This window comes from Convolutriloba macropyga, chromosome 7 (assembly GCF_964194025.1).
Source record: "Convolutriloba macropyga chromosome 7, txConMacr16.3, whole genome shotgun sequence".
In the NCBI taxonomy this organism is placed as follows: domain Eukaryota; kingdom Metazoa; phylum Xenacoelomorpha; order Acoela; family Convolutidae; genus Convolutriloba; species Convolutriloba macropyga.
Genome location: NC_134474.1, coordinates 63,025,440 through 63,051,475, shown reverse-complemented (window position 1 = coordinate 63,051,475; position 26,036 = coordinate 63,025,440). Strand labels below are relative to the sequence as shown.

Genomic DNA, 26,036 nt, shown 5'->3' with positions numbered 1-26,036 from the left:
ATGGCATTAGTGCAGCAATTTTTATAAATCTCACATCATCAAATTGTCAAATGCAGAAAATCAGCGCGGTAATTAGACCACATCTCACTCGTGCCACTTATACTCATTAGATAAACAATTCTGAAGTGCTTTTTGCCTTAAATTGTCGCACTAAACAGTTCCTGCATTCTCTTTCTGCAAACGAAGACCTAATACAACCACAAAGATTCAACAACATGATCAACACTATTCCATCCCCACAGACTCCATTTATAAACCCAGGGCGAATAACTTTTCAAGCAGCCCCCAACTCCCTAACACATATAAAAATATAACACGCTCCTCGAACAAGGGACAACCCACCCCTAATCTGGAAGTATCAAGAGGAAGTGTTTGAAAACAACCTCACTCAACTCTTGATGAAGGGGTTCCTCGCGGTTTTCACCACAAAAGATGCTGTCCTAAAGGAAGTACGCAATTGCATCTTGCAAAATGACGAGCAGCGTTGCAAACATGTCAACCATACATGCACCCTTAATGGCTTGACCTACATGTACGGTCAGGGTGCGTGTGCTTTGATGAAAGGGTAGCTATACCGAAATAAGTTCAGGAGGCAAAACTGGAATCCCTCCTCCTAGCCTATCCAGGAAGCTAGGGGACAATCTCCTTTGACCAATACGCAATCTGGTCCTATATGCACGGCAAAGTTTTAAATTAGGCGGCCAAATGCAAGCCCTGTACGGATAAAGACGCAGAGACAGTTCTCGTAGAAGAATACCATGATAACAACGGAAGGGTCTCTGCAGAACGAAGCGATATCATGATAGAGGAAGTTATGTCACATGCAAAGGTAGACGCCGGACGCCGCTAAAACGTGACACGTACACCACCAATAACAGCCATAAATTGAGAACCCGTAGTACCCGAGGTAACGCTACGGAACAATGACAGAGCCAAAGGTGGTACCAAAGCCGAGCAAAATACTCCACTTTACGTGCAATGTCACCCTTTCCCATACGAAAAAACGACGGAGGAGAAGATCGCACAGCTTTCTAAAGATCTCAAAAAGAAGTGTAGAGGAGATGCTAAAATTTGTCATCGACAAACTGACAACCGTTCGAGAGTTTCGTCCGCAAATAGCAACGTTTCAAAGGCAATGTTAGCCCGAAAACTTGCAAAGTCAAAATCAATGGTCACACGTGGAAGAAATATCCCACTCCTAATACTTCTGCTGCATCATCCACCTATACACCTTTCACCTCGAGCGGTAAACAAACTAGAAGAGCCCCTACATATTATGATTCTGAAAGTTCAGTCTGTTCGGTTTAAGAAACCAAATCAATTGTTGTTGCAAAAAGACAAAGAACAGAAAATTCGCTGATAACAACAGTCATTCAAGAAGAAAGCACACAACCACCAGCGGAAGAAACAAATTTCGGATTTCCCTTCGTCAGTCCTCCAGACCTTCGAATCCGGCCGGCCACTACTTCTCCTGATTACGACTAATGTGACTACGAAAAGAACATTAGTATCTCAGCGTTTGATGTTGAAAACGAAATTCAATCTGATCAAAAACTTAAACTTTTTCAATTTAAACTCATCAATTGAACCTTCAATTTCACTAAAACTCAGTTGCTTTCAATTTGACTCAATTACGCTGCTTATTACTTGAGTTCATCCTTCAATCGTAACAATTAACTTTCATTCAATCTCAAAGTGCCCTCGTTCATTGCGTTAAAACTACAATTGGTTCAATTAATAGTGGAAACCCAATACAAATCCGTTAACAGTTTCTAAATGTGTTCAGTTGCCAAATTATGTGTTCGCCGAAAATCGCCATCAATTGCAATACGTTTAATTTTTTAATTGTGACTAGTTATGATAACCAGCAAATATAATGTTTTTAGGTATGATAACCAATATAAATTGTTACTATATATATGCATATTTAATAATTGATGAACTTTTTGTGCATAATCCTCAATTCTGTATTGAATTATTGAAAACCACAACAAATTGCTAAAGCGGCGGATATGCGGTACTCTTTGGAAAATATGTAGTAGATATTGACCTCAATTAACTGAGGTATGATATATCCATGACTTGTACATTGTTCACCTGATGCTATTTTGCCTCTGTCTAGCATCAGGTATTTCTGTCCATGCCGCCTAAATTTACTTATTTATTCACTCTTCTCATAAACTTAAATCAATTCAGTTGTTCTTTGCTAGCTCTTCTCTCGAATCAAATGAAAATTTGAATGGAAACACACAACGTTTCCAGTGCGAATTCTCGGAGTGGAATTGCATCGGTTTTTCTTTACAATTTCAATAAACTGTGATTTCAAGCATCGAATATGAATACAGATTCGTGTCGCAAATCAAATTTAGATAAACTAAACTGTAATTGTATAACAATTGCTGGTGTACTTGTCGGAGTGTCACATGACGCAGTCAGCACCAACAAAACATGCTCTTCTCGAGATTGAACACTTGTGGGAGAAACCAAGCTTGGAACCTCCACTACAATGGGAAATATGGCGAATCATCTTTAAATTGACTATTCTAGCAAAAGGAGGATCCTATATCAACTTTTTAGACAAACCACCTCCAGATAAAGGAACCCCACCTCCTGAACCGATCTAGGAGGAAGATTTAGACAATAGCACAATAAAGCCGGCTATCTGTAGCAGTAACCCCCAATCGGCTACCTATTCTAACTGCGGCAATACGTGGTCCCCTAGTCATCGCCAAATTTGTCCTGCCAAAGTTAAAAGTTACAAAAAATGCGATATAAACAAGCGTTTCGCCGAAGTTTGTCGAAAACCGAAAAAATTGAGAAGCCAAAACCCAGAGTCAACAATGTAGAGGCTGTGTGTCGTCGCAGTTAACACAAGGATCACAATTTCAGAGAAGTCGAACCAATCAATGTACATGTACACTTCGGCAGTATTAAGACAAAACCGTTAGTGGATTCTGGCAGCGCATGCGCAATTATCAATAAAAACCTAGCAGATGCAGGGGTTATGATCAACAAGAACAGATATTGGGTAAAGTCGTCAGTAATGCGCAACATAAATACATTTACGAATGATATAATCAAGATAAATGGTGTCATTACCATTACGGTAAAACTCAACGATTGGACAACCGAAGACATTAAAGTTACAGTAGTAGAAAATTGACATCGACTAATCATTGGTTGTAATTTTTTACCTCCACTAGAACTATCTTTGAACCAATCAAAATTAGTCTTGTTTGTTAAATAAAACCTAAGCCCAATTAAATCACAAATAGCAATTGATATTTATGCCCTTATCCCTCGCATTGACAAGTCTTGCAAACACACAGTCAAATCAATATTTCACAAAACTTCATACCAACACATCGAAAAGGCCGATGGGTACCAACTAACCTTCAATAATGAGTAAATACTGAACCTAAAAAACTAAATGGCGAAAAACATGTCATAAAAAATTAATAGCTGCTCAGATAAAAGTTTTATCTCTCCTATTGTAATTACTATTAAACGAGATAAAACTGTAAAACCTGACTAAGATTCTAAAACATAGAAAAAATCTATTCGTATTATTTATTATAAGCCTAATATGGAAAATTTAATAGACACTTCAACAAAATATAAACACAAAATCATCAATTGAAACGACATATTTTACAACCTTAGATTTGAAATACGTTTACAGTCAATTCAATTTAGACCAGGAGATATTCCGCCATTACAAGTTCAATATAAAAGGCTGCGATTGTTTTGGTACTCGCCGCTTTATTACTGGTTTCTATGGCCTCACTAACATGCTAGCGACATTCCAAAAAGTAATGAATTACACGTTAATCGGATTAAACATCACTCCTTGCTTCTTAAATAATATTATTTTTGTCAGTAGAGAATCTAAGGAAGAACACCTGAAATCCATTTACCAATGCTCTACAAAACACGAGTATAGCCTCCGAATTCACATAACAAAATATCACTTTGCCAAAATTGAAATTGATTGGTTAGGCTATAAATATAGTCAATCAGGCATCTCTCCATAAGAATCAACATCATCTGCAATCCTCTCCCTCCCAGCTGAAAAGATTAAATAATTTCGTTCATTCTTAGACTCACTACATTAATTAGTCAAATTCATTCCCATTTATTCACTATTATGCTATTCTTTACAGACCTTCCTAAAAAGAACACAAATTTCGAATGAAATGTTGAGTTAGAATCACATTTCTAACATTTTACAACTCAAGCAGCAGATACAATCGCAAATACACATTATAATCCACACTTGGAAACTTGCATCAAATGCAACGCATCACGTACAGATTTAGGTGCTGCCTTACAGCAAAGTTCACCGGCAGGCTGGCAGAAAATAGCATTCGCATCGTGTTTCCTTAACTGCAACAAATAAAGGTTTAATGTCAGTGAATTGGAACTTTAGGAGTTAGTCTGGTCTGTCTAATATTTCAAATATTATCTGTTTCGAAAAACATTCACTGTCATCACTGAACACAGCACCTTATTATCAATTACGAAAGAACATCAATCTAATAGATTTTATAATAGCCGTTTAAGGCGTTCGGGGGACCGATAAATACCTTTTGATTTTAATAATGAATACACACCAGGTGCCAAAATGGGACTGGTAGGTTACATTTATTGATAACCAAATAAAAGAGCAAAATCTACAAACAAGGAGTTTGCGGTTGCAAAAATTTTCTGCATTTATGGGGCTATTACAGCAACTTTTGTAAAGCTCACGCCATCAAACTGTCAAACGCAGCAAATCAGCGAGGTCAAAAGCAGCAAATCTCTTTTAACCATTGCGCTTTCTGGCCCTATAAGCACAGTAAAGTTTTAAATAAGGCGGTCAAAAGCAATCCTGTACGGATAAAGACGCAGATACAGTTCTGATAGAAGACCACCATGATGGCAACGGAAGCGTCTCTGCAGAACGAAGCGATATCATGACAAAGTTATGTAGCTTGCAAAGGTAGTCACCGGATGCCGCCAAAACGAGACACGTAAACCACCAACAACATACGTAATTCGAGAACCCGGAGTGCCCGAGGTAACGCCACGAAACACTGACATAGCCAATTGCGGTACCAAAGCCGGGCAAATAACTCCACTTTAGCGCAATGCCGACCTCTCACATACGAAAAAACGACGGAGAAGATCGCACAGCATTCTAAAAATCTCAAAAAGAAGTATAGAGGAGATGCTGAAATTCGTCATTGACATGCTGACAATCGTTCGAGACTTTCGTCCGCAAATAGCAACGTTTCAAAGGCAATGTTATCTCGAAAACTTGCAAAGCCAAAACCATTGGTCACACGTGGAAGAAATATCCCACTCCCAATACTTATGCTGCATCATCCACCTATACACCTTTCACCTCGAGCGGAAACAAATTTGAAGAGCACTTACAAATTATGATTTTGAAAGCTCAGTCTGTTCGGTTAGTGAAACCAAATCAATTCTTGTTGCAAAAAGACAACGAACAGAAAATTCGCTGATAACAACATTCATACACGAAGAAAGCACACAACCACCAGCGGAAGAAACAAATTTCGGAACTCCCGTCGTCAGTCATCCAGATCTACGAATCCAGCAGGCCACTACTTCTCTTCCTGATTACGACTACTCTGACTACGAAAAGAAGATTAGCATGTCAGCGTTTGATGTTGAAAATCAAATTCAATCTGATCAAAAACTTAAACTTTTATTTTAATTTCGCTACCCGACAATAAGCGTTAGACGTTACCGTCACTTCTCCCTTGCAGTCAAGCGTCATTATAAATGCGTCGGAGAAGAGTGATTTTAACTTGTCAGCTGCAGAAGACAGGAAGTGCGAATTGTACGTCTCGAAACGTAGTGAAGTCCGATTTCAATTCATTCCTCTGGCTTTCGTGTCGTTTGGGGGATTTTCAGAGACAGTTCGTAGTAAGATCCTCAAACGAATCGCCACTCTGGGAAATTTGCAGCTAGCGGGGTTGTCGTTAACTTTCAGCAGGCTATCTCAATCGGTCTCTGATACAGCAATTCGGGGGTCCACAATCACGCTCCTCTCAAGGGATGCACGATTATAGACACATTTGAAACGCAAGCCAATCTTTGAATCCTCATCCCATCAGTTAAGAGTTTCCCAATTGAAAGTCAGATTGTGTGGGTTTCCAATATCCAGATTGAAAAACCGATTGTGTGGGTTTTATTATTCTACCTGAAAACCCGATTGTGTGGGTTCTACTAATGCAATTGTAAACCCGATTGTGTGGATTTTGATTCACTTAATAAAACATCATCAGAGTGACGAGGGCCATTAATCCGAGTGTTGCTGTGGGTCCAAACTTGGTTTATAACTCTAAACTAATAACTAATGGCATGTCAATGAGATAAAAAAATCGACTAAGATTATCTTACCATGCCATATATTAATTGAAAACTTCGGAAAAAAGTAAACAATATAGAACACACACAGAGAGAAAGGAAGAAAGAGAGAGAGTGAGAGAGAGAGAGAGAACAACGATAGGTAACACCGTATCACACAGTTTTTTGTTTCATATTTGGTTTATTTTTGTTATGGCGACAGAGTTTAGAACTAGTTGTTTTTTGCTAAAGTTCTGCTGAAAATCTGTTGTTTGGAGCCATTTTATAGTTGTTTAGCCTTTTGAGGAACACGGTGGGAAGAACAAAGCACTATTTTGAGCCCGTTAACGCTTTGTATTGAAAGTAGGAAACCAGAATGTATTTTTAAAAACAAGAGTGTAAGTGTGTAAAGAATTTGAATGTGCAAAATTAGATTGTCAGAAACAGTTAATACTGTAATATAACGAGATAAAACGAGTGTAAATTTCATTGAAACCACGTTTTACAAACTTAATTTCTAAGCTAACACTCGCAAATTCTACTTTTTCCACTCTTATAAAGGGGTAGCACTGACGTTGTTTGAAACTATTTCGGCTGACAATCTGATCCTCTTGTAGTTGTTTATCTTTTTATCGATTGCTCTGTTCTTCTGCGTTTCTAACAAGCATGTTCAGGAGCATGATGAAGCAGGAATCAAATCGATCAAACTAATTTTTTCAAAAAAAGTGCCACAGCAGCAAAACTCTGCTTCGACGTTATATATTCCTTTATCTTCCGAACTAAACGATAATAATTTCGAGACCCAGCACTGGTGCAAAAATCGTTTCAGAAAAAGCAAAAAAGTACTCATTCTTCAAAGCTCACAAAATTCCTCAAATTACTAACAGGCTTGCATAAAAACTCAATTGTCATTAGTATTCCACCATCTCTAAAAAAGGACCAGAAGAAAAACGCTTTTAATTGCTCTCAAACGAAATTTGTAGAAACGATTTTAGTCATGTGATCTTTTTATGCAAGTTTTTGCTTGACTCATTTTTCATCTAACCCATTCAACTTATTGTACTCAAAAACGGGATTAACTGGTAGCGCTAGGAGGGCATTGAGTGGCTGGGATCTTTTCCGTTTGTGCCCCCGTATGTTATGCTCCCCCAGTTTAAGAGCACGTGCCAATACATAGTTAATCTAATGTAAAAATAATATGGCACGTGCGTCTGGGAGTGCAAATAAAAAGCACCCACTAAGCTGTGGGGGGCACAAACGGAAAAGAACCAGTGGCCGAGCAGCTCTCCTAGAGCCTCACGCTTTACTGGTCTCTAAATATGCCATTCGCCAAACTGTTTTGAGGAGACAATATTTCATGGTGTGAGAGGGCAGTTCTTAGGCTTAAAAGTTTGCCCCCCCCCCCTTAGTCAACCTCTCCCCTTAGCCCCCGCCCCCACCCCGGCCATCCTTCTTCAACCAGCAGATTTGTACCCCCTTCTTGTTCAGCCTTCCGACAACCCACCCTAACCCCCTCACTTCGCTCGAACCCCCCCCCCCCCCAGCGTTTACCCCCCAGCCCCCCCCCCTGCTTATACTACTCACACCCTCCCTAAAGCTAGCATTCCTAAGCCTCAGCTGGCTACCATCTGAGCCAACGCTTCGCCAGTCGTTTGGGAGCAATTTGCCCAACTTTAGTCGGTGTATGCTCATTTTTAGCAGAAGCTGGCAGCAGTGCGTTTTGGAAGAAGTGGACAGCTGAATATTTATCCTCGCTGCAGCCGAGATTGAAAACGACCGAAAAGCAGAATCTGACAAAAACAGATTTGTTTTTCGTTACAGATTATTATCCAATTTTTCGTTTTGGCTTCTGGGAACTCTATACGAAACAAATGCCGGTAATGATGACTTGCTAAGAGTAGCCGAAATCAAAACAGTACATGGCGAAATCTCAAAAAGTCCAATCTTTGAGGCCAGTCAATAAGTTACCAAACAAAACAAGGTGACATTATTTCATATGTTCATAAGCGCATGTAATGATTTCCTTATTGTGTTCACGTGACTGTTTGATTCTCTTGAGCAAGTACCGAAATAATTTTGGGTCAATAAATTAGCGCTTTGTAGTCTGCCTATTTTCTGTCACGCTTTTTGTCAATCCATTTTCATCCATCCACAAAATAATTCCTCGAGAGAACACGGGGACTAGGTATAGTAAATCTTCATAGCTTTTTTTTATTACGCATTCTTCAGTTTTTTCTATTCTAGTTATTTTACTAGGTTATGTTAATTTGTATTTGTTTTCATGCTGTATTTTATGTTTGTGTTTATAAATGGTCTCCTGGTTAAAATTTGAGCTTCCAGATAGAGCAACTATTCATTAATTTCCAGTAGTTCAATCTGAAATCTTATTTCCGGCATTGTTCCCGATTCCGATTTGAAAGTTTGAATATGGTTCTTTCTTCCAGATTTTTTTGTTCTGATAATTTACTGTTGTGTTCGGGTATGCCAGATCATCACAACTCGTTGTTGGAATCTGAAAATTGCCTGGCTGATAATTATTTATCCTATTTATCCTGTTTCTGTAAAATCTGCCCTACTGGATTTTCTTAATTCGTTGTTCTGTTTCCTCTCAGTTAGTAAAACTTGCTCGTTTGCAGTTTTCTGCAATTTGTCTCTTCCCATTTTTCAAAATGCTATTCGTCTGTCTGTAAAAACCATATTTGAAATGATATGCTATTCCTTCACTGAGTTTAACAAAACAAGATTACAGATTCATGTTTCTTGTTTTGAATTTCTGCCACCTATCGCAGACCCTTTTTCTATGTGATTTTTACAATAAGACCAAAAATACTTGGAAAATAAACAAATTGTTATCTAACTAAAAAAATTCATTGTGCTCTCATTTCACAGGGTAGACGTCTACTAGCCTCAGAAGTCAACGTACGTTTTTACAAAATTCAATTCTTGGATTGATTCGCCAAGTCCTCGGCAAAGATAAATCTGTGAAACTCATTTCTCGTATTTTTTGCCAAAGTTTTCAGTTGTTTTTCACAATTTTACTCCCCCAGCTAACTCTGCTTTACAACCTTGACACTTATCACGAGGTAATGCGGTCAACGAAATCGCCTTAGTTTTACTGAAGTTAGAGATAATGTTACTAATTTTCTCCGCGACTTTGAAAAAGTTTCAAAGCAGACAAAACCATTAGAAAAGCATATAAAATTGACATCTAAGAAAACCGCTTGTTGGTTTCCACGTTAAGTTCACTGCGTTATTTTTGCGGAATGTATGCAGATTGGCCGTTTCTTTTTCGTGTACAACGCCACCAAATTGGAAATGTCCGATCTGTTGACGGAGTTTAGAAGGATCATATATTCTTACCATTTCAAATGTTGCTCGCTCGTGTTTTGGAGGTCTGCCACCAGTCGCAGACCCTAAGCCTTTCATGAAATCACTGAGCTCGACATCTTACTTGTGTACTTATTACTTTAAGCCCGAAAAAACCTGGATAATAAACGAATTGTTATCTGATTTAGAAAATTCTTTGTTCTCTCACTTCGAAGATGTAGACGTAAGTGCTTCGTTTTCGCGCGATAATAGAGATGATGCAGATAAGCTAATTATGCGAACGCTGGCGGGTGGGGGGGGGGGGGGAAATGAAATCGTTATTGTCTGTGATCCCACAGATCAAGTGAATCAGAATGTATTCAATCATGTTATCTTACTGAAAAAAATTAGAGAAAAATTCATTAAAAAATTACTGAATTGTCTTATTAAGCCGAGGATAATGTATTCTACACAAGTATCCATAATAAGCCTTACACATTAAACTACTCGGTCACCAAACCATTTTAAATCCAAAATTTAAGAATTCTCAGAATTTTTATTCCTAGCTGCACATAAAAAAGTTCTCATCTTAACTGCATCTTAACTTACCTAAAAATTATCTCGATTTTTTTTCAGCGGTGACTTGCTGCACCATCATCTGAACCTTTAAGTAAGCTTAAGTTAGAGAAAAGAAGCGAGATGCAATTTGTAAATCTATTGGGGAAAATATTCTTTTGGCTACAAACAGATAAAATATGTTCATTTTACTCATCAGCAGTAGTCTCACAACAGTCATCATTATCTATCAGTAGGGTGAGCAATCGACAGTATTCAGTGTGAGTATACATAGAAGACAGAAGACAAGCATGTCTTCAAGCAAGGATCAACCTCACTCAAGTTCAGCAGTTCTTAAGATTATTTATAGGTTATTTACTCATTAATTATCAACAAAATTATTCTCTCACAACTCATTAAAAACGGTGAGCTCCTTAATAAATGAAATATAGCCAGTTCACAGTATAATTTTTTTAACCACAAACGACAGCTGCTTTATGATACTTAAAACAGCCCCCCCCCCCCCCCACTCCGGTGAACAAAAATATTATTTTCATTAGACGCGTTGACACAAGCTGATGTAGCTGTGTCTCTGCTCTAATAATGATAAGCACTCTGAGCAGATAATAAGAATTAATAGGAGCTATTACAATTAATTTATCATATAAAAGTGTCAAAATTCCAATTCAAGATGGCCATTGTCCCGGGAGAAGGGGGGACGTTTCATAAATGTGTTTTCCCACGGAGCTTATTGGGACCAAAGCAAGAAGCCGTTTGAAGTAATAAAATATTAAGTCAGAATAATTCTAGCAATTTTTGCAGTTATACAGCATGAGATTAATCAAAAGCGTGGCCTGTAAAACCTTCACAATTCTTCTTCAATTATTCCAGCCTTTTTCAGCTTCGATGACCAGATTTTTCAACATAAAAACATGGCCCGTTCAATTCCTCAAATCAGGGCCCTAGGCAGTCGATGGTTGATACACATTGATTCGATGAGATAAAAAATGAGAAGTTGCATCAACATCAAAAACTGTCTGGCAAATCAGCACCTCATGAATTGTCGAATTCGCTGTCGGACAATCTCGGCAGTCAAAGTTTGAGATGAAGCATTTGCATCGCTTTCAGTGCTCAAAACTTCAGGAAACATCATCAGAATGTTAACCATGGAGCTGCCCGATTGCTTCAACAATCGTACAGTGCTCAGTACAAACTTACTCGGCTCGTTCAAATGAGACATCCAGAACTCTTCCACGTTCAACTCGTCCAGACTATGCGTGGTCATTTCCTTTTCCATGAAATTGCAAACTGCCATGCAAAATTTTTGTCTCTCCAGAATGAGACCTTTTTGCAGCTGAGTAACCAGCAAGCACAGTGCGAGTGGAAACAGTTGAGCCACCAGAGATAGATTATGAGCTGCTGTTTGCAACTTCTGGTTGTTTCGAAGCATAGTGTTTATTTCATTGTTCGAGAACTGCAGATTTCCACTAGTCGAAGCCTGCACAGCTGTTCCAGAGCTGCTGTTATTATCAGAACTACATGTGATAGAAGTGGAGTTGGTACTAAGCAAAGTGGTAGAAAATCCAGAACCTTCAACCTGTGACGATGATTTTGGTTGGGGTGTTGATGGTGCAACGTATTTCTTGCTTTCCGCCGACTCCTTCTCTGGAGACGGATATCCTTCGGTCCAAGTCGTAGAAGTCATATTGCCTCCCACCATTGTCCTTGCAACGCGGGAGCTACTCGTTTCGGACGCTCCAGCATCCAAGTTCGAAGAACTTACCGGCGGCAAAGTTCCAGAAGTTGGACTAGAGACCTTGTGGACATCGTCGGCTTCCATTTTGCCTTGATAGGGGGTGGAAATATTTAGGGAAACGGCTCCAATGTTAGCATCGGTCATGCTTCCTTGCATCACGTTTGTCGGCGACTGAGTTGGGAATTGGACGCTGCCTTGATTCCCACTCGATGGTTGATTCTGAGAATTAAATCCAACGTTTAGGTTTTCCATTTGAGCGTTTATAGCCAGATCTTGAGCAGTTGTTGCCGTTCGCGCGTTCACATTCAACTGATTGAGCGCCAGTTGGGCTGCTTGTTGTGGCATAAACTGTGACAACATAGCACTATTGTGCAACTGCTGCTGCTGTCGTTGCGCCATTGAATGCATAGCTGCCATATTTGAGGCGTAAGGAGGATACATCGACATACTAGATACACTGCTTCCAGAAATGGATGAAGCATCCGTGACAGTACTATTCCCATCATATGAGCTGTAATCGTCGAATGACGTTTGCATGTTGTCAACAGGATTCTCATAAATGGTTGAAGTCAGAACAAAACTACCATTGCTTAACATGGATGCATTGTCACTGTGTTGCGACGCACTTTGCAATGAAGATGTAGTCGAGTAAAGAGACATAATACTTCCACCGTGTCGATTCGAAGATGACAGCGATCCAGCATCGCTGAAATCCGAGTTGTGCTCCAAAGGGAAGGTGCTCAGGCCATTTACTGTATTTTGAACACAAGTTGGAGGAAGCAGACCAGCAGCCGGTCGATGAGCATAATGAGGGTTCACATTAGCCGACGATACGACCTGGTTCTGATTAAACGCTTCCATATTTGTGTGGTAGTTTGTCTGGCCAAAATTGGACCCCGACAGCGGTTCTCTTTGCGATCTGAAGCGGTTGTACGCTTCTGCGTCTTCGGCATGTAGGTTGATCGAGTTGCACATTAATGGAGTCTGCGACCCACTCGAGGTTCCCGAAGGATTCCGCTTCGTCCTACTTCTCCTGTTCTCCTTCACAGTCCTGTGCATGTACTTGCATTTCTTTCCATAGTTGCACAACTCTCCGAACTTGCAGTACATGGCTGCAGTTGCACAACACAGCTCCATTGAGTCGAACTTCCGCAGCACCCTGGGTAGTCTGTCACCCTCTCTTCCTTGCGGATCCAAAGCCAGCAGAAACCTGGAAAACAGATTTCAGATATTCGTCATTAAACGAACTGGGGCAAGCATTTGCGGTGGTGCTGGTGGTGGGGGGGATGTAGAGGAGAAGGGGGACTGAGGGGGGTCATTTTTTTAAGAATAAGAAACGTCATCTACACTAAGAAATTGTCTCCTCAAAACAGTTTTGGTGCAGCGCATTCTTAGAGTAAAGCTAAGGGCTCTAAGAGAATCTTATGCCCTCCAAGCGTTACCTGTTTATCCCTGTTTGGAGGTCGAAAAGTCAAATGGGTCAGACAAAAAATGGGTCAATCAAAAAACGCATTAAAAATACGACAGGACTAATATAATTGCTACAAGCTCAATTTGAGAGCAACTAATTATGTTTCACTACCAACCGTTAATAATGGTAAGATATAACTGTTTGCAGACTGATATTACACTTGTCATTTTTTGCCCATAGCTCATTGAAAATATCTTCTACAAAAATTTAACAAAAGCAGGGCACAAATATTAACATATTTGAGAACAGGCAACTATATATATATTCAAATATATAAAAATGAGTGATAGCCGAGAGGTAAAATGTGTGTGATTCACACGCCAATGATTCAATAGTTTAATCCCCCGCCTCCGATAAGCTCTTACTTAAGCATCGCTTCAGGTTCACCGTTTCCTGACAGTTGGCTGCAATAATGGTACAACGCAAAAATTTCAGACGCAATAAAAAAGAGAATAGTCATTTAAAAAAGCAATGCTGCTCATGAAAGCAAGTCTGAAATGTGATGAATACTAAAAAAGGGGCACCTGAGAACAGGCCACAGTGCTGTTCCGCTGCGAGAACTCAGAAACTACACTTCTTATTATTATACGTAATTAATACAAGACTAAAAGAGTCGCACAAAAAGTTGTGCGTTGAATTTTTCAAAAAGTTTCTAATATACAAGGAACAATGGAAAGATCCTAACAAAGGGCCAAACGAAAAAAGAACTGAAGATGCAAAAAATTCAACAGATCTTGTCGAAAGAGTGAACCACTCGAATTAATCGTTTGAAAGCTGGAAGTCAAGATGTACAAGGAATTTTTAATTTAATATTTAAAATCACGTTCAGGGAGAGAACTGGTAAAGAACTTTACACTGCTTTTTGATTTAAATTTAAAAACAGCTTAAATAGATTGCCGGAATAGCTGCCAAATTAAATTCAAAAGCCGTGCATTATTTAGAATATTTTTGAATCTAGAACATTTTCAGAGGGAGGTTTTGAAACCCCATCTCCGGCGTACTGAACGTTAGCATTAACTATTCGGCAATCACGCCCTTGTGATAGATTATCTTACAATCGATTTTGTTTTTAGCAACCAAAAATTTTGAATGTCGCCCAAAAGCAAGAAATCAAGCTTTAAAAATATCACTGAAAAAGTCAAGTGAAGAATGTTCTCAAACAAATGTAAGACGAAAAAGAGTCAGACGACGAAACAAAAAACCAAGAGCACCGCAATACAGCTATGCTTAGATTAAAGCTTCCCAGCTATATACGTAGCTCCACGACCTGGAGAACAAATTTACTGCTTTCTTGAGCTTTCTTGATTAAATCATGCAGATTTACAATAGGTGTGCATTTGCTTTGAATGTTTCAAGGGAAAAATTTTTCCTTCGAAGTTAACATCAGCTCATTGTTCCTTCAAAACACATAACGACTATCTGTTTGAATTTCAAAGAGAAAGCCAGATACAGATGCTGACCCGGGGTTATTTGAAAGAATTTCATTCAATCTCGAGCAAAACAAGAATACAGTAGATATTTTTCTGTAACTTGAAAATGAATTTTATTTCATTTCACGTTAAATATCCTTACAAAAATAGCTCCCAACGGACTTCTTAAAGATGACATAACCATGTTGTGGTTCATTCCTTGCTGACCTAAAACAAGTAGAACTAAATAGTGCTTTTTCCAAAAAAATGTATTAATTAATTGCGGTGTTCCTCAACGAATTTTTTTGAGTCCGCTATTTTTCAAGTGAATGATTTTGTCAAAAAAGTCAAGACAATAGAACCATTAATCCCGTTTACAGATGATACAAGCTGCATCTGTAGTGTGAACTAAAAACGCGTTACTTGAAAAATGCAATGTTCTCACTGAAATAGAAAAATATTTGCAGAGAAAGTTAACGTATGATGAAAATAAAATGGACCTATTTTTTTCCTCAAAAGGACGATGAAGTAGCTGATTTTTAAAAATAAGATATTAAATCTGAGACAAGCATTATAGGTATCTAGGTATTCAAATTGATCACTTTGATTTGATGCTCAATTGAGAAGACAAAATATGGGTACTGCTTCTTTTCGTTCAGTTTAATTAATAAAACATAACCGACTAACGTCGGGCGAATTGCTCTGAAATGACCAGCTAGCGGTTGCCTTCGTCAGTAGCTAGCCAAGGTTTAGTGAGGCTAGCTTTAGCTTGATTCGACTCGGCAACTTTTAATTTTCTAGCCTTGTTGTAATAAAATTGTTAACAATATTTCTAGCCGTGTTGTTAAAATATTGCAGAGTTTAAAAGAAAAGCTTCCAGATTTCGCAGTGAAAACGTTCAAAACTACTTTTTGTCTCTCGACCAATGTCAAGTAACCATTTGCAAGACCCGTAAACATCGTTGGCCCGTAAACATCGTTAAACTCCGAAAAGGACAAAAATATTCAAAAACAATCGCAAATTTCAACAAAATCTTGCTAAAAGTTCAAGATATTAAAATCTTCAAAACCAATTCATTGTCTCAAGATACTTTCCAGTATCCCTATTTCAAGCTTTAAATAGTTTCACTGGCTCAAAAAGATCCATAAACTTGGAATATGATAATAATTTTCTGAAATTTTGAAAAATTTGTCAAAAAATTGCTAAAACTGGAGCAAATAAAATATTGAGAACCATTCGATTAACTCTAGACATTATGCAACAGCTTACCATCAAACCTTGGAGGAGGTCCGTAGCACCCTGGTGCTGGAAAAGAAAAATCAAAAAAGATTAAAACTTGAAAAAATTGCAAATTGCATAAAAATTGCTAACATTTGTGATAATAAAAGTCGAAAACTAATCCATGGCAGAAAAACATTTTCAAGTAACTTATTATCAAACTTTAACGGAGGTTTTCCGTTAGGCTGAGACACCTGAATAATGACAATAAATGTCAGAAAAATTGAAAAAAAAACTGCAAAAATTTGTGGTGTTGAAATCTTGAAAAACATTCCATTACATTAAGAAACTACACATTAACCTCAGGTTATGCGGCTCTTGAGGCTGGAGAAACCTAAAAACCGACAAAAACATGAAAAAAGTGCAAGTTTTATCAAAAAAATTACTCGAATTTGTTATATTAAAAAATTGAAAGCTATTCCATGGCAAATAAAAGTATTTCATTAACTTATTATCAAACCCTTAAGGATGTTTTCTTGCCCCTGCGTATAGAAAGACGTGAATAATGAAAAATGTCAAAAAAATTGAAGAAATTTAGACGTTTTGTCAAAAATATGCCAAAATTCGTAAAGTTAAAATGTTGAAACCAATCCACTACCACTAGAAACTATGCAGTAAACTACTATAAAACCCTAGAGGAGGTCCCTTGACGCCTCGGGCTGAAAAACTCAAAATGACAATTTTTCCAAAAGCTTGAAAAAATGTGAAAATTAATATAAAATTGCGTGTTTTTAGCGATCGGTTTTTCGCCAGTAGCCACGGGGGGGGGGGGTAGGGTAGAGGGTAGGGTGTAACGGGGGGCTGTGGGGAGGGAGGGGGCGGGCAACAGTGGGTTGGAGACGGCATCAGCGCGGAGGGGGGTAATAGTGGGGGGGGGGTCAACAGTGGGGGCGTCTTTAACCTCTAAGAACCACCCTTCACACCATAAGTATGTCTCCAAAAAAAGTTTGAGCTGAAACAGAGCTGAAAAGTTCTAAGAGCACTTAATGCCCGCTGGGCGCTACCTGTTTATCCCGTTTTTGAGGACGAAAAGTCAAATGCGTCAGACCAAAAAAGACCAACAGAACTAATATAGTTGTAACAAACTTCGTTTGAGAGCAATTAAACAACATATTCCTTCAAACGCAAGACTGAAAAAGCTTTTAAAATTACTGGTTTCACCGCACGGACAGAATAGATATACCAAAAATCCAGCCAATCGCGAAAATTTTACACGAAAAATTAAATGGTGACACAAACAGAATGATCAAGCAAGTACCTTAAAAAGACTAACAAGACCCAAATAATTGCTACAAATAGCTTCATTCGAGAGCTATTGCAAACATGAAACGAAAGATTCCACAGAACTTTACTTGATAAAGTAAAATATCAGGAACGGTCCAAAATGGTTAAATGAGATAAAAACCGACATTTCATATGATACACTTATAAAAACATAGGGCTGGAAAAAGAGTAACAATCTTGCGTCATTTCTGGGACAGCGTTCGCTTCCTATCCAAAATAAAATTGGTTCAAATTGAATTAATATGATAAACTGTATCAACAGTGAAAAGATAAAATAAGTCATCAATACTTTTTTTGTCACACATTTTCAAATAATTGTTTTAAATACATGTTACTATCATTGTCACAGATTGTCAAAAATTGTCCGCTACAATACATCAGAAGACTAAATGGAAAAGACTCAAATTCTACGCAGCAGCATTTCTCTGAATTCATCAGTACAGTTAGATTAGACTTGTGTTTGTTCATTGATTTGAACACAGTGTTACACAACGGAGATGAAACCTTGATTACAGAACTAGATTAGAAAACTAGAGCTTCGCAGCTAAGAACAAACAATTCCTTCACATGTATTGTGAGCATGCAGAACAGAAGTTTGAGAACATCACAAAAAAGGTGTTATAAGATGAAATTGAGTCATGAAGCATTACAGTCAAATGCCGAAGAACCCTATCTTAGCGAGGGCGCAAAAATTTTGCAACCATCATGGGCAAAAATAGGAATGATAACCGACTAACGTCGGGCGAATTGCTCGGGCGAAACGACCGGCGAGCAGTTGGCTTTGTCAGTAGCTAGCTACGTTTTGGTGAAGCTAGCTTTAGCTTAATTGAAGGGGCGTGAGGTGAGCGCAGCGTGGGGAGGGGGTGCATCATCGGGGGGGGGGGGCACAGTGGGGAGGGCGCAACGGTGGGGGGGGGGGTCTTTGGCTGCACGGGGCCCTTACGGCCTGAAGGATGTGCAGGGGCGTTGCTTAGGGTGGGGGTGAGTGAGTGAGTGAGGGGGCTGGTGTGGGTGGGGGGGTGTTGGTGGTGGGGGGAGGGGGTCAACCTCTAAGAACCGCCCTTCACACAATAAGTATAAGTCTCCAAAACAGTTTCTGTGAATTGCATACTTGGAGACTAGTGAGCTGAAAGGCTCTAAGAGCACTTAATGCCCACAGGGCGCTAACTGTTAATCCTGTTTTTGAGGACGAAAGGTCAAATGGGTCAGACCAAAAATCGGTCAAGCGAAAAATCGCATAAAAAAGACCAACAAGACTAATATAATTGCTACGAACTTCGTTTGAGAGCAATTAAATAGCCGATGAATCTGCGAACATGCGAAAGGACCTGGACTTCAATTAATAGAAAAGGATTCCGAGTTGACTGACTAAATTAATCAGTAAACAAAAACATATTAAGCATATGGTTGAAAAATTAGCTGCTATCCAGTGTAAGAAACGAAGAATGCGGACTTTTGCGCTTCAAAAAAAAAACTATGCTAGAAAAATTGCAAGAATCTAGAAGGGTCACTTCAAAAGTTACGAGAAAACAACCAATTTTAAAATACAATTCACAATTCCGATTTAAATAGGAAACAAGGATTTTTAGTTACTGTTAAGCTCTCGAATGTTTTGATAGTTATAAAAGATACATATCCATTTTTCGAAACAGAACAATTATTAAGCTTTCTTATACGCAGTTTTCGACGTTTTCGAGCTCAGAGAGAACGCAAATTGCTGAAAAGCTGAAGAGGCATTACCTAGTGTTTTGTTTGAACTAGTTAATGAGATTAAAGTTCAAAAGTTTCCATTTTAACACTATAAAAGAACGGTGACGCCCAGTTTTTTGCTCGAGAAATGTATTTTTGAAATACGCTTGCGCTGATGTGACATTAAACGTAAATCATTTCTGTGTTATCCCCCATTTTCTGCTCCATAGAGATATTTTGAAAAAAGCATCCCATGGGGCAACAAAATCGACTCTTTGGCCGCTGGATTTGGATATTTTCACCAACGAGATGAGCAATTGGGCACGAAACCACAAAATTCCATGACGGAACTTTCTATTATTCTTCATGATTGCATCAGTTTAAATCAGCTTGAGAAATACGGCATGTATATCTAATGCATACGCCTTTTATTGACTTCCAGAATTCTTCGAAATTTTCGGACGTTATCAAAATCCGGACGTTATCATCAATGGTTAATAAATGTCTATAAACACAATAAACAAACTAACTGTCGCGCCCACTTACAATTACAAGAGCAAACAACAATAGTTCAGACTTTTGTGTCATATGGTCATATGAGTTGATATGTGGACATAATTAATAGCCGATACTTATACAGGTGTATACACAACATACTTTACAACACGCATGTATTTACAGCTTGCGATTTTTGTTGATTAAAAATTTGAAAGTTCATTTATAGTTACTGGCAGCTTATAAAAAAAGACCTTCACATGACCGTGTATAAAACTCATTTTACAATTTAAACAAAGTTTTACTGTTCGGTCGCATGAAAATGATAGCATTATGAAAACACACTAGTAATTCTATGCGATGTTTTAAATGTCCGAAAAAGAATCACTGCATGTACGCAAAACGTAGCTTGTAAATTTTTGTTAACCGAGCACAGTTCAAGCAGTTTGCGAAGAAAATAAAAACTAAACTTTACAACTCAATATAGCCGCACAAACGCACATTTTACGCATTTGATTGAAAGCATTGCGGATTAAGTAATACCAAGCATGACTACTTTATTTTTTAATTAGAACTGCGTTTAAAATTAATGATTCGGAGGCTAGTCAGTGTCGCTGTAATAACATTCGACAGAACACTCTCAACAAAAGAAAAGGCAATTAGCTAAAATGTGGTTGTTAGACATCAATTCCGTAAATTAAACGGAAGTCATTGCTCATAGTTAGCACACATTCAAGTTGGAGCAATCCCGTGGCCTTCGAAACTTAATTGGTAACCTTTTCCCAACTATTGAGCATAGTTTGGGCACAAAGCTAAAAATTTCTAACGTGCTTTTTTTGTTTGATTGATAACATTTTAACAGGAGACCAATCAAATATGGTAATGGCACTCAAACGTTCACGTTTTACGCAAAAATATGACATTTTAAACCGGCAATCAATCAACCAGAACTGATTTCCCAAAAAGATATAGCTAATTAAATTTTTCAACAACGATTTTGGAATATTTAAGTAAATTTTCAACAACGATTTTGGAATAGTTAATTAATTCGTTTTTTAACTACAACAATTGGAAAAACAATCAAACTTCTTGAATCTCCGTGAGAGCTCATTGGAGTGAAAAAAATATATACTCAAGGCGCCAATGACAAAATGCTCACCAGACTCAACTAATTAGAACTAAATAGAGTTGTTCGCAAGAGAGAAAACGCTTGATGAAATTGTCCTGTAAAGGCGCTGGTTTTGGTTGTAGATAGCTTAGAAAAGGTGTCCAGAAACCAAGCAAAAATCAGTACTGCCTTCACATAAAATTCACCTTTCTCGGCAACTTCGGTAAACAGTACACTTTAAAGTCTCGACGAGAGCAACACTGACACCAAATGTTACTGGTTAATTTCGATTTCTTCTGACAAAAAATCTATCAACTCTAGAGTAAGATAATTAAAGCTAGAATTAAAAGGGTCAGGCGAAACTTTCGCTTGTTTAAAAAGATAAACAAAAATAATTTCTTCAGCATTCGCTTGAGAGCAATCTGAAAACATAACCGACTAACGTCGGAAGAATTGATCTCGAACAACTAGCGGAAGCTCAAATCTTTTACAGCCTGCTTCAGTGGGAGGGGGAGTTTCCGAACTAAATTCAGAAAAAGGGGCTTCAAATGTCGACATTAGAGGTTATTATATATCACTGGAACCACTCAAAATTAAAAAGAAAAAAATTACAACAATTTTTGCGCAATTTTCATTTGGCTTTTAACCGTGAAATTCGTCCACTTGAGTTCTGCTGCTGACATTTGTGAATCAGAGAGAAATTTAGATCACGTAAGACGAAAAGTCAAGGGCGCAAAAATTACTCGAAAAGACAAAGGTCAAGTAAAAATTTTGCATTAAAAAGACCAACACGTTTACAAAATTTACTTCAAAATTCGTTTGAGAGTAATTGATAAACATAGCCAGCAAATTGTCGGAAAATAGCCGCCGTTGATGCGCTTGACGAATATCGGGATTGAAACAGAAAAAGATAGAAATCGACAGATTTTACTGCTGGGTTTCAAAAAGCGCTCAAATTTAGTGTGCAATTTCAGTTTGATTCTACAACTATACTAATGTCAACCAGCAATCGCTCTAATTAACTTAGTTAACCTAATGCACTATGACTTAATGACCGAGCTTTATAGGTTTATCCCATTTCTTTTTACTTTACTCTTTTGGCTTTGACTGTTTTCACTACATTGCGCAATTCAAAGGGGTGAAAGTATTAAGAATCCATAGAGTTAAAATAGTGAGTGAGGTAAGTCAGAAGTCAAGCGTGAAAACCGTGACCTGTGTAAAACGAAAAATGTGATCAAAAGGTAAAGCGAATTAAAAAAGAGCGCCTAAATAATAGCCGTTGAGAAGCAGACGGCGGCTATTGAATATGAACTCGAACGATAGGCGGGCAATTTAATTGTAGGGTGTAGCTTAGAATGTTTTTGGAAAATCGGACCCGATAGGGATAGGGTTCAATCCCCCCACCACCTCCAGGATAGCAGTCAGACATCCTAACCACTAGGCTAAAACCACGTCGTTACTCAAACGCTAACAATCAACTTTTATATTAGCAAGAATCTTCGTTTCAAAATGAGAGCACTTAAATTTACTCCAATTATAGAAGTGAAGCATGATAAAATCACCTGAGAGTCCGAGAAAAGCGCAAAATTGGTCGAGAAAAAAATTTTAAATTTTGCATAAAAAAGACCAACACGGTCACAATATTTGCTTCAAACTTCGTTCGCGTGCAATTATTAAGTCTTGTCTAAAATGTTTAATAATTAGAAAATCGCAAAACTCAAAACATTTAGCTTTTGATGTGATGTGAAGAAGTGTGCTGATGTGCATCTCGGTTAAAATGAGGCATAGAGACAATATATCGAGGACCACTCTATTCGAAAATGTTTTCACCTAGTTTAATTGCAAGGTTTATCATGAATTAATAAAATTCCATAATTAGTTTTGAAATGAACCACTCATTTATCAGAGCCTTGCGATAGCTCATTAATATTGCTAGATACTTTTGTTATAGCTAACTTCTCACTTTGAGCAAATTGAATCGCGCAAAAATCAAGAAGTCAACCGTGGAAAACTAACTTGAGAAGTGATATTGAAAGAATGTTATAGAACAAAAATAGTCCCAAGCAATATTTTCAAAATTTTGGATATTGTAGCTCGATAAAATGTCATCGTTAATATCAACATGAAGATGTCCAGTCTCTGTATATTAATACATGCTTAAAAAATGAATGCGTCCTAAAAGATGACTCACACGTCCTTAACAAATATGAAGGTGCAGACGAAATCCCGTGTCAGCTCCTTCCACGCTGGGTTCTCCCTTGCCAGATCAGAGAATTTATCATTTGACACTATCACTGCACCCACCCTGTGAGCCAACTGCAACATGAACCTGAAACCCCTTTTAGCATTTCAAACACCATTTTCAAAATCATGAAGACAGATTAAAATTTTTAATTCAAGTTCGTATGGATTCTGCATTTAATCTGCCTCCCCGCATGTAGAATTAACTGATTTTTGATTCTTAATTCATTTTAACAAATTTAACATTTTTGACGTCAATTTAATGGAAATATTTGAACTTATACGCCCCAAAGCTCACGTGCTATTTTTACATAGCCGCATGCTATATCACACAATTTGTAACTGAGGAATGGTCGAAAAAAAGTATATCTGAAAAATGTTAACCTATCATCGTGAGTGCTAGAAGTTGGTATCCTGGACTGAGTGTATTTGAGAACATCCAGTCTCTCGAACTCCTCAATGATGGCCAGCTCAGATGGAGATGTAGTCTTGTGCCTTCTGAAGTGTGGCACTATCAACGTCAGCTGGTCATGACCCAAGTCTCGAAAGTGGTCGTACGCAATCCTAACTCCAAGCCACGAAAACTTCTCCTGTCCATGCCTGCCATCAAAAAAGCATTCAGTTTCACTGACTTAAGCTTTTCTCATGAAGACGCCGTCACTTCAAGTTCCTGGCTGTTATTGAATGCTCGATCAGAGAACAACGCATTGCAACCCAAAATAACAATAGCTTACTATATATTTGGTTGCTATAAATTATATATTAGCTGGAAGGCTGAACTATAATTTTAAAAAAGATGGAAGGACTCCAGAACTAAAGACCCGAATTCTGATCCAAAAATTAAACGGTATTATTGTTGATCAAAAAACAGTTTTCGATTCGGTTTGCTTATTGTAGTATTTTATTCTATCTTGACGCTTGATAATAACTCAGTTTTCATCCTACACTATGTACACTTGTACGCTCTCCATTAATCTGCCCGTATTTATGGTCCTGAAAGTGGTTTTTTTTTCTATTTTTGATCAATATTCTAAATTGAAAGTTTTTTTAGGGTTTATAGCAAAAAATCATGAAAATGACACGGCTTAACATTAGCCTTTATTTTAGACATTCTTAAAACCTAAAGCGTGAATTTTGTTTTCGGTCATTAAGAAGATCTCACTTGATAAGAATCAAGGTTTGGCTTATTTGATGAATTTAGGTCTTGTTTAGTTTAACAAATCAACAAATTTGCTATAATAAAGTTGAATTTTCGAAGTTTATTTAAAAGTTTCATGTTATTTGCAATCATTCAAAGTATGTTTCTGCGATATCTATCTGTTTATTCACATCTAATTCACATTTTCACATGTCAAGGTCATGTTGATCAATTAATTCTTCCGAATTTTGGTCGAAATAACAGTTTGATGTAAGTGACATCTGATTTATTTAATCTGTCAAATTAGCAAAACAGAGCTGTTTGACTAAATCAGAAAAGTCCAACATTAAGCAACACTACAATTGAGACCAATGGAATTCATAACACTTAAAATAATCCGTGAAGCATTTCGTTCAGGCTTCAATGACAGCAGTCGTAAATAATAGTGACAAATGTCTTTCAGCAGCGCATTTAGAAGCAATTCCTGTCTGCTTCAATTGTTAACTCGCATATAGCGAGAATTTTTAGGTTGAAGCAAATACTCAGTAGCGTCCGTAAACTAAGCCTCAATAATTAGGCATTTGAAAATGAACGAATACGAAAAACTTCATCTAGCTAAATTACAGCTTACCGTGACTAAAATGGCTGCATTGTACACACACAAAAAACAATATTAAACATAACCGACTAAACGTCGGAAGAATTGCTCTCAAAGGACTAGTGGGAGCTCTAATGAATTGCAGCCTGCTTCTGTCGGGGGGGGGGGGGGGGGGAGCCTAAACGGGACTAAGAAGTTCAATAGTGGGCTTCAAATAACAGAGTTTAACATATACCACAATTAAGATTTAAAGTAAAAATGGCACCAGTTTCGTCGCACTTTTCATTTGACTTTTAGTATTAAATTTCCGACAATTGAGTTCAGCTGCTTGAAATTGTGATTGAGAGAGAACTTTAGATCACGCGAAACGCAAAAAGTCAAGGGCGTAAAAGTCATTGGAAAAGGCAAAACTGTCAAGCGAAAATTTTGCAAAAAAAGACACCACGTTTACAATAATTGCAATGAACTTCGTTCAACAGCAATTAATAACAGTTTTGCAAGGCTAGTCCCGCCTCTTATTGGGCTAAACAGACCACCATCAGTACAAGATAAACAAGTTCGTTCACGCAGCTTCATAAAGATAAATTCGTTTGAAAGGACGTTCTAAAGGAATGGATGATAAACCTAAACCTCCCTGGCTAGCGAAAAACAGAATCAATAGCCATTCTAATACACAAACATAACCGACTAACGTCGGCCGAATTGCTCTCAAACGACCGGCTGGCTTCGTCAGTAGCTAGTCACGGTTTAGTGAGGCTAGCTTTAGATTAATTGAAGGGGCGTAAAATGAGCGCAGCGGGGGTGCAAAAGTGGATAAGGTATGTAAAAGTGGTACTGATGTGGGGGCGGTGGATGGGTGGTGTAGGAAAAATCGTCAAAGCGAAAAATTGCATAAAAGAGACAAACAGGATTAACATATTTGCTACAAATTGTTTTTGAGAGCAATTAACAATGATTTTCTAAAAAAGCCTGTTAAGTCATTTATGGTAAAAAAACTTCCAAAATAACTCATTGCTAATGAGGATCAGAGATGATGACATTACGCCACATAACAGCAGCTGAAGTGCGGCATCAACAAAAAGGGAGAGAGATAGAGTGAGAGGAGAGAGAGAGATAAAACGAGAACGAAACAAACCCCAACCCACACAAACAGAGAGAAAGAGATAGGAAAATTTTCCATGGTGCGATTCGACTCTTCAACTTCTAGTTTTCTGGCCTTGTTAGTAAACAAATCAAATAGAAACTGAAAAAGGCAAAAATAAAGTTTTCAGCTTCGCGGTAAAAAACTCGAGACCACTTTTTGTCTCGAAAACTCTGTCAAGTATCCCATCTCCAAGACTTAAAAAGTTTC

General features: G+C 38.0%; 3 protein-coding genes across 6 annotated transcripts in view; all 3 read right to left on the bottom strand.

Moving 5' to 3' along the window:
- Positions 1-26,036, bottom strand: part of LOC142343235 (uncharacterized) — a 595,961-nt gene that overhangs the window by 306,022 nt on the left and 263,903 nt on the right. The gene's annotated exons all lie outside the window — the stretch shown is intronic.
- LOC142343234 (uncharacterized) overlaps positions 1-26,036 on the bottom strand; it is a 374,820-nt gene that overhangs the window by 258,500 nt on the left and 90,284 nt on the right. The window lies entirely within an intron of this gene.
- Positions 10,359-26,036, bottom strand: part of LOC142343232 (uncharacterized) — a 32,749-nt gene continuing 17,071 nt past the window's right edge. For both annotated transcript variants that reach the window (XM_075395007.1, XM_075395006.1), the window contains 3 exons: positions 23,334-23,549; positions 22,900-23,037; positions 10,359-13,184 (listed from right to left, as the gene is read on the bottom strand). In XM_075395007.1, the coding sequence (XP_075251122.1) occupies positions 11,264-13,184; positions 22,900-23,037; positions 23,334-23,549 (2,275 nt within the window). In that variant the 3' untranslated portion in view covers positions 10,359-11,263. The remainder of the gene's footprint in view (positions 13,185-22,899; positions 23,038-23,333; positions 23,550-26,036) is intronic.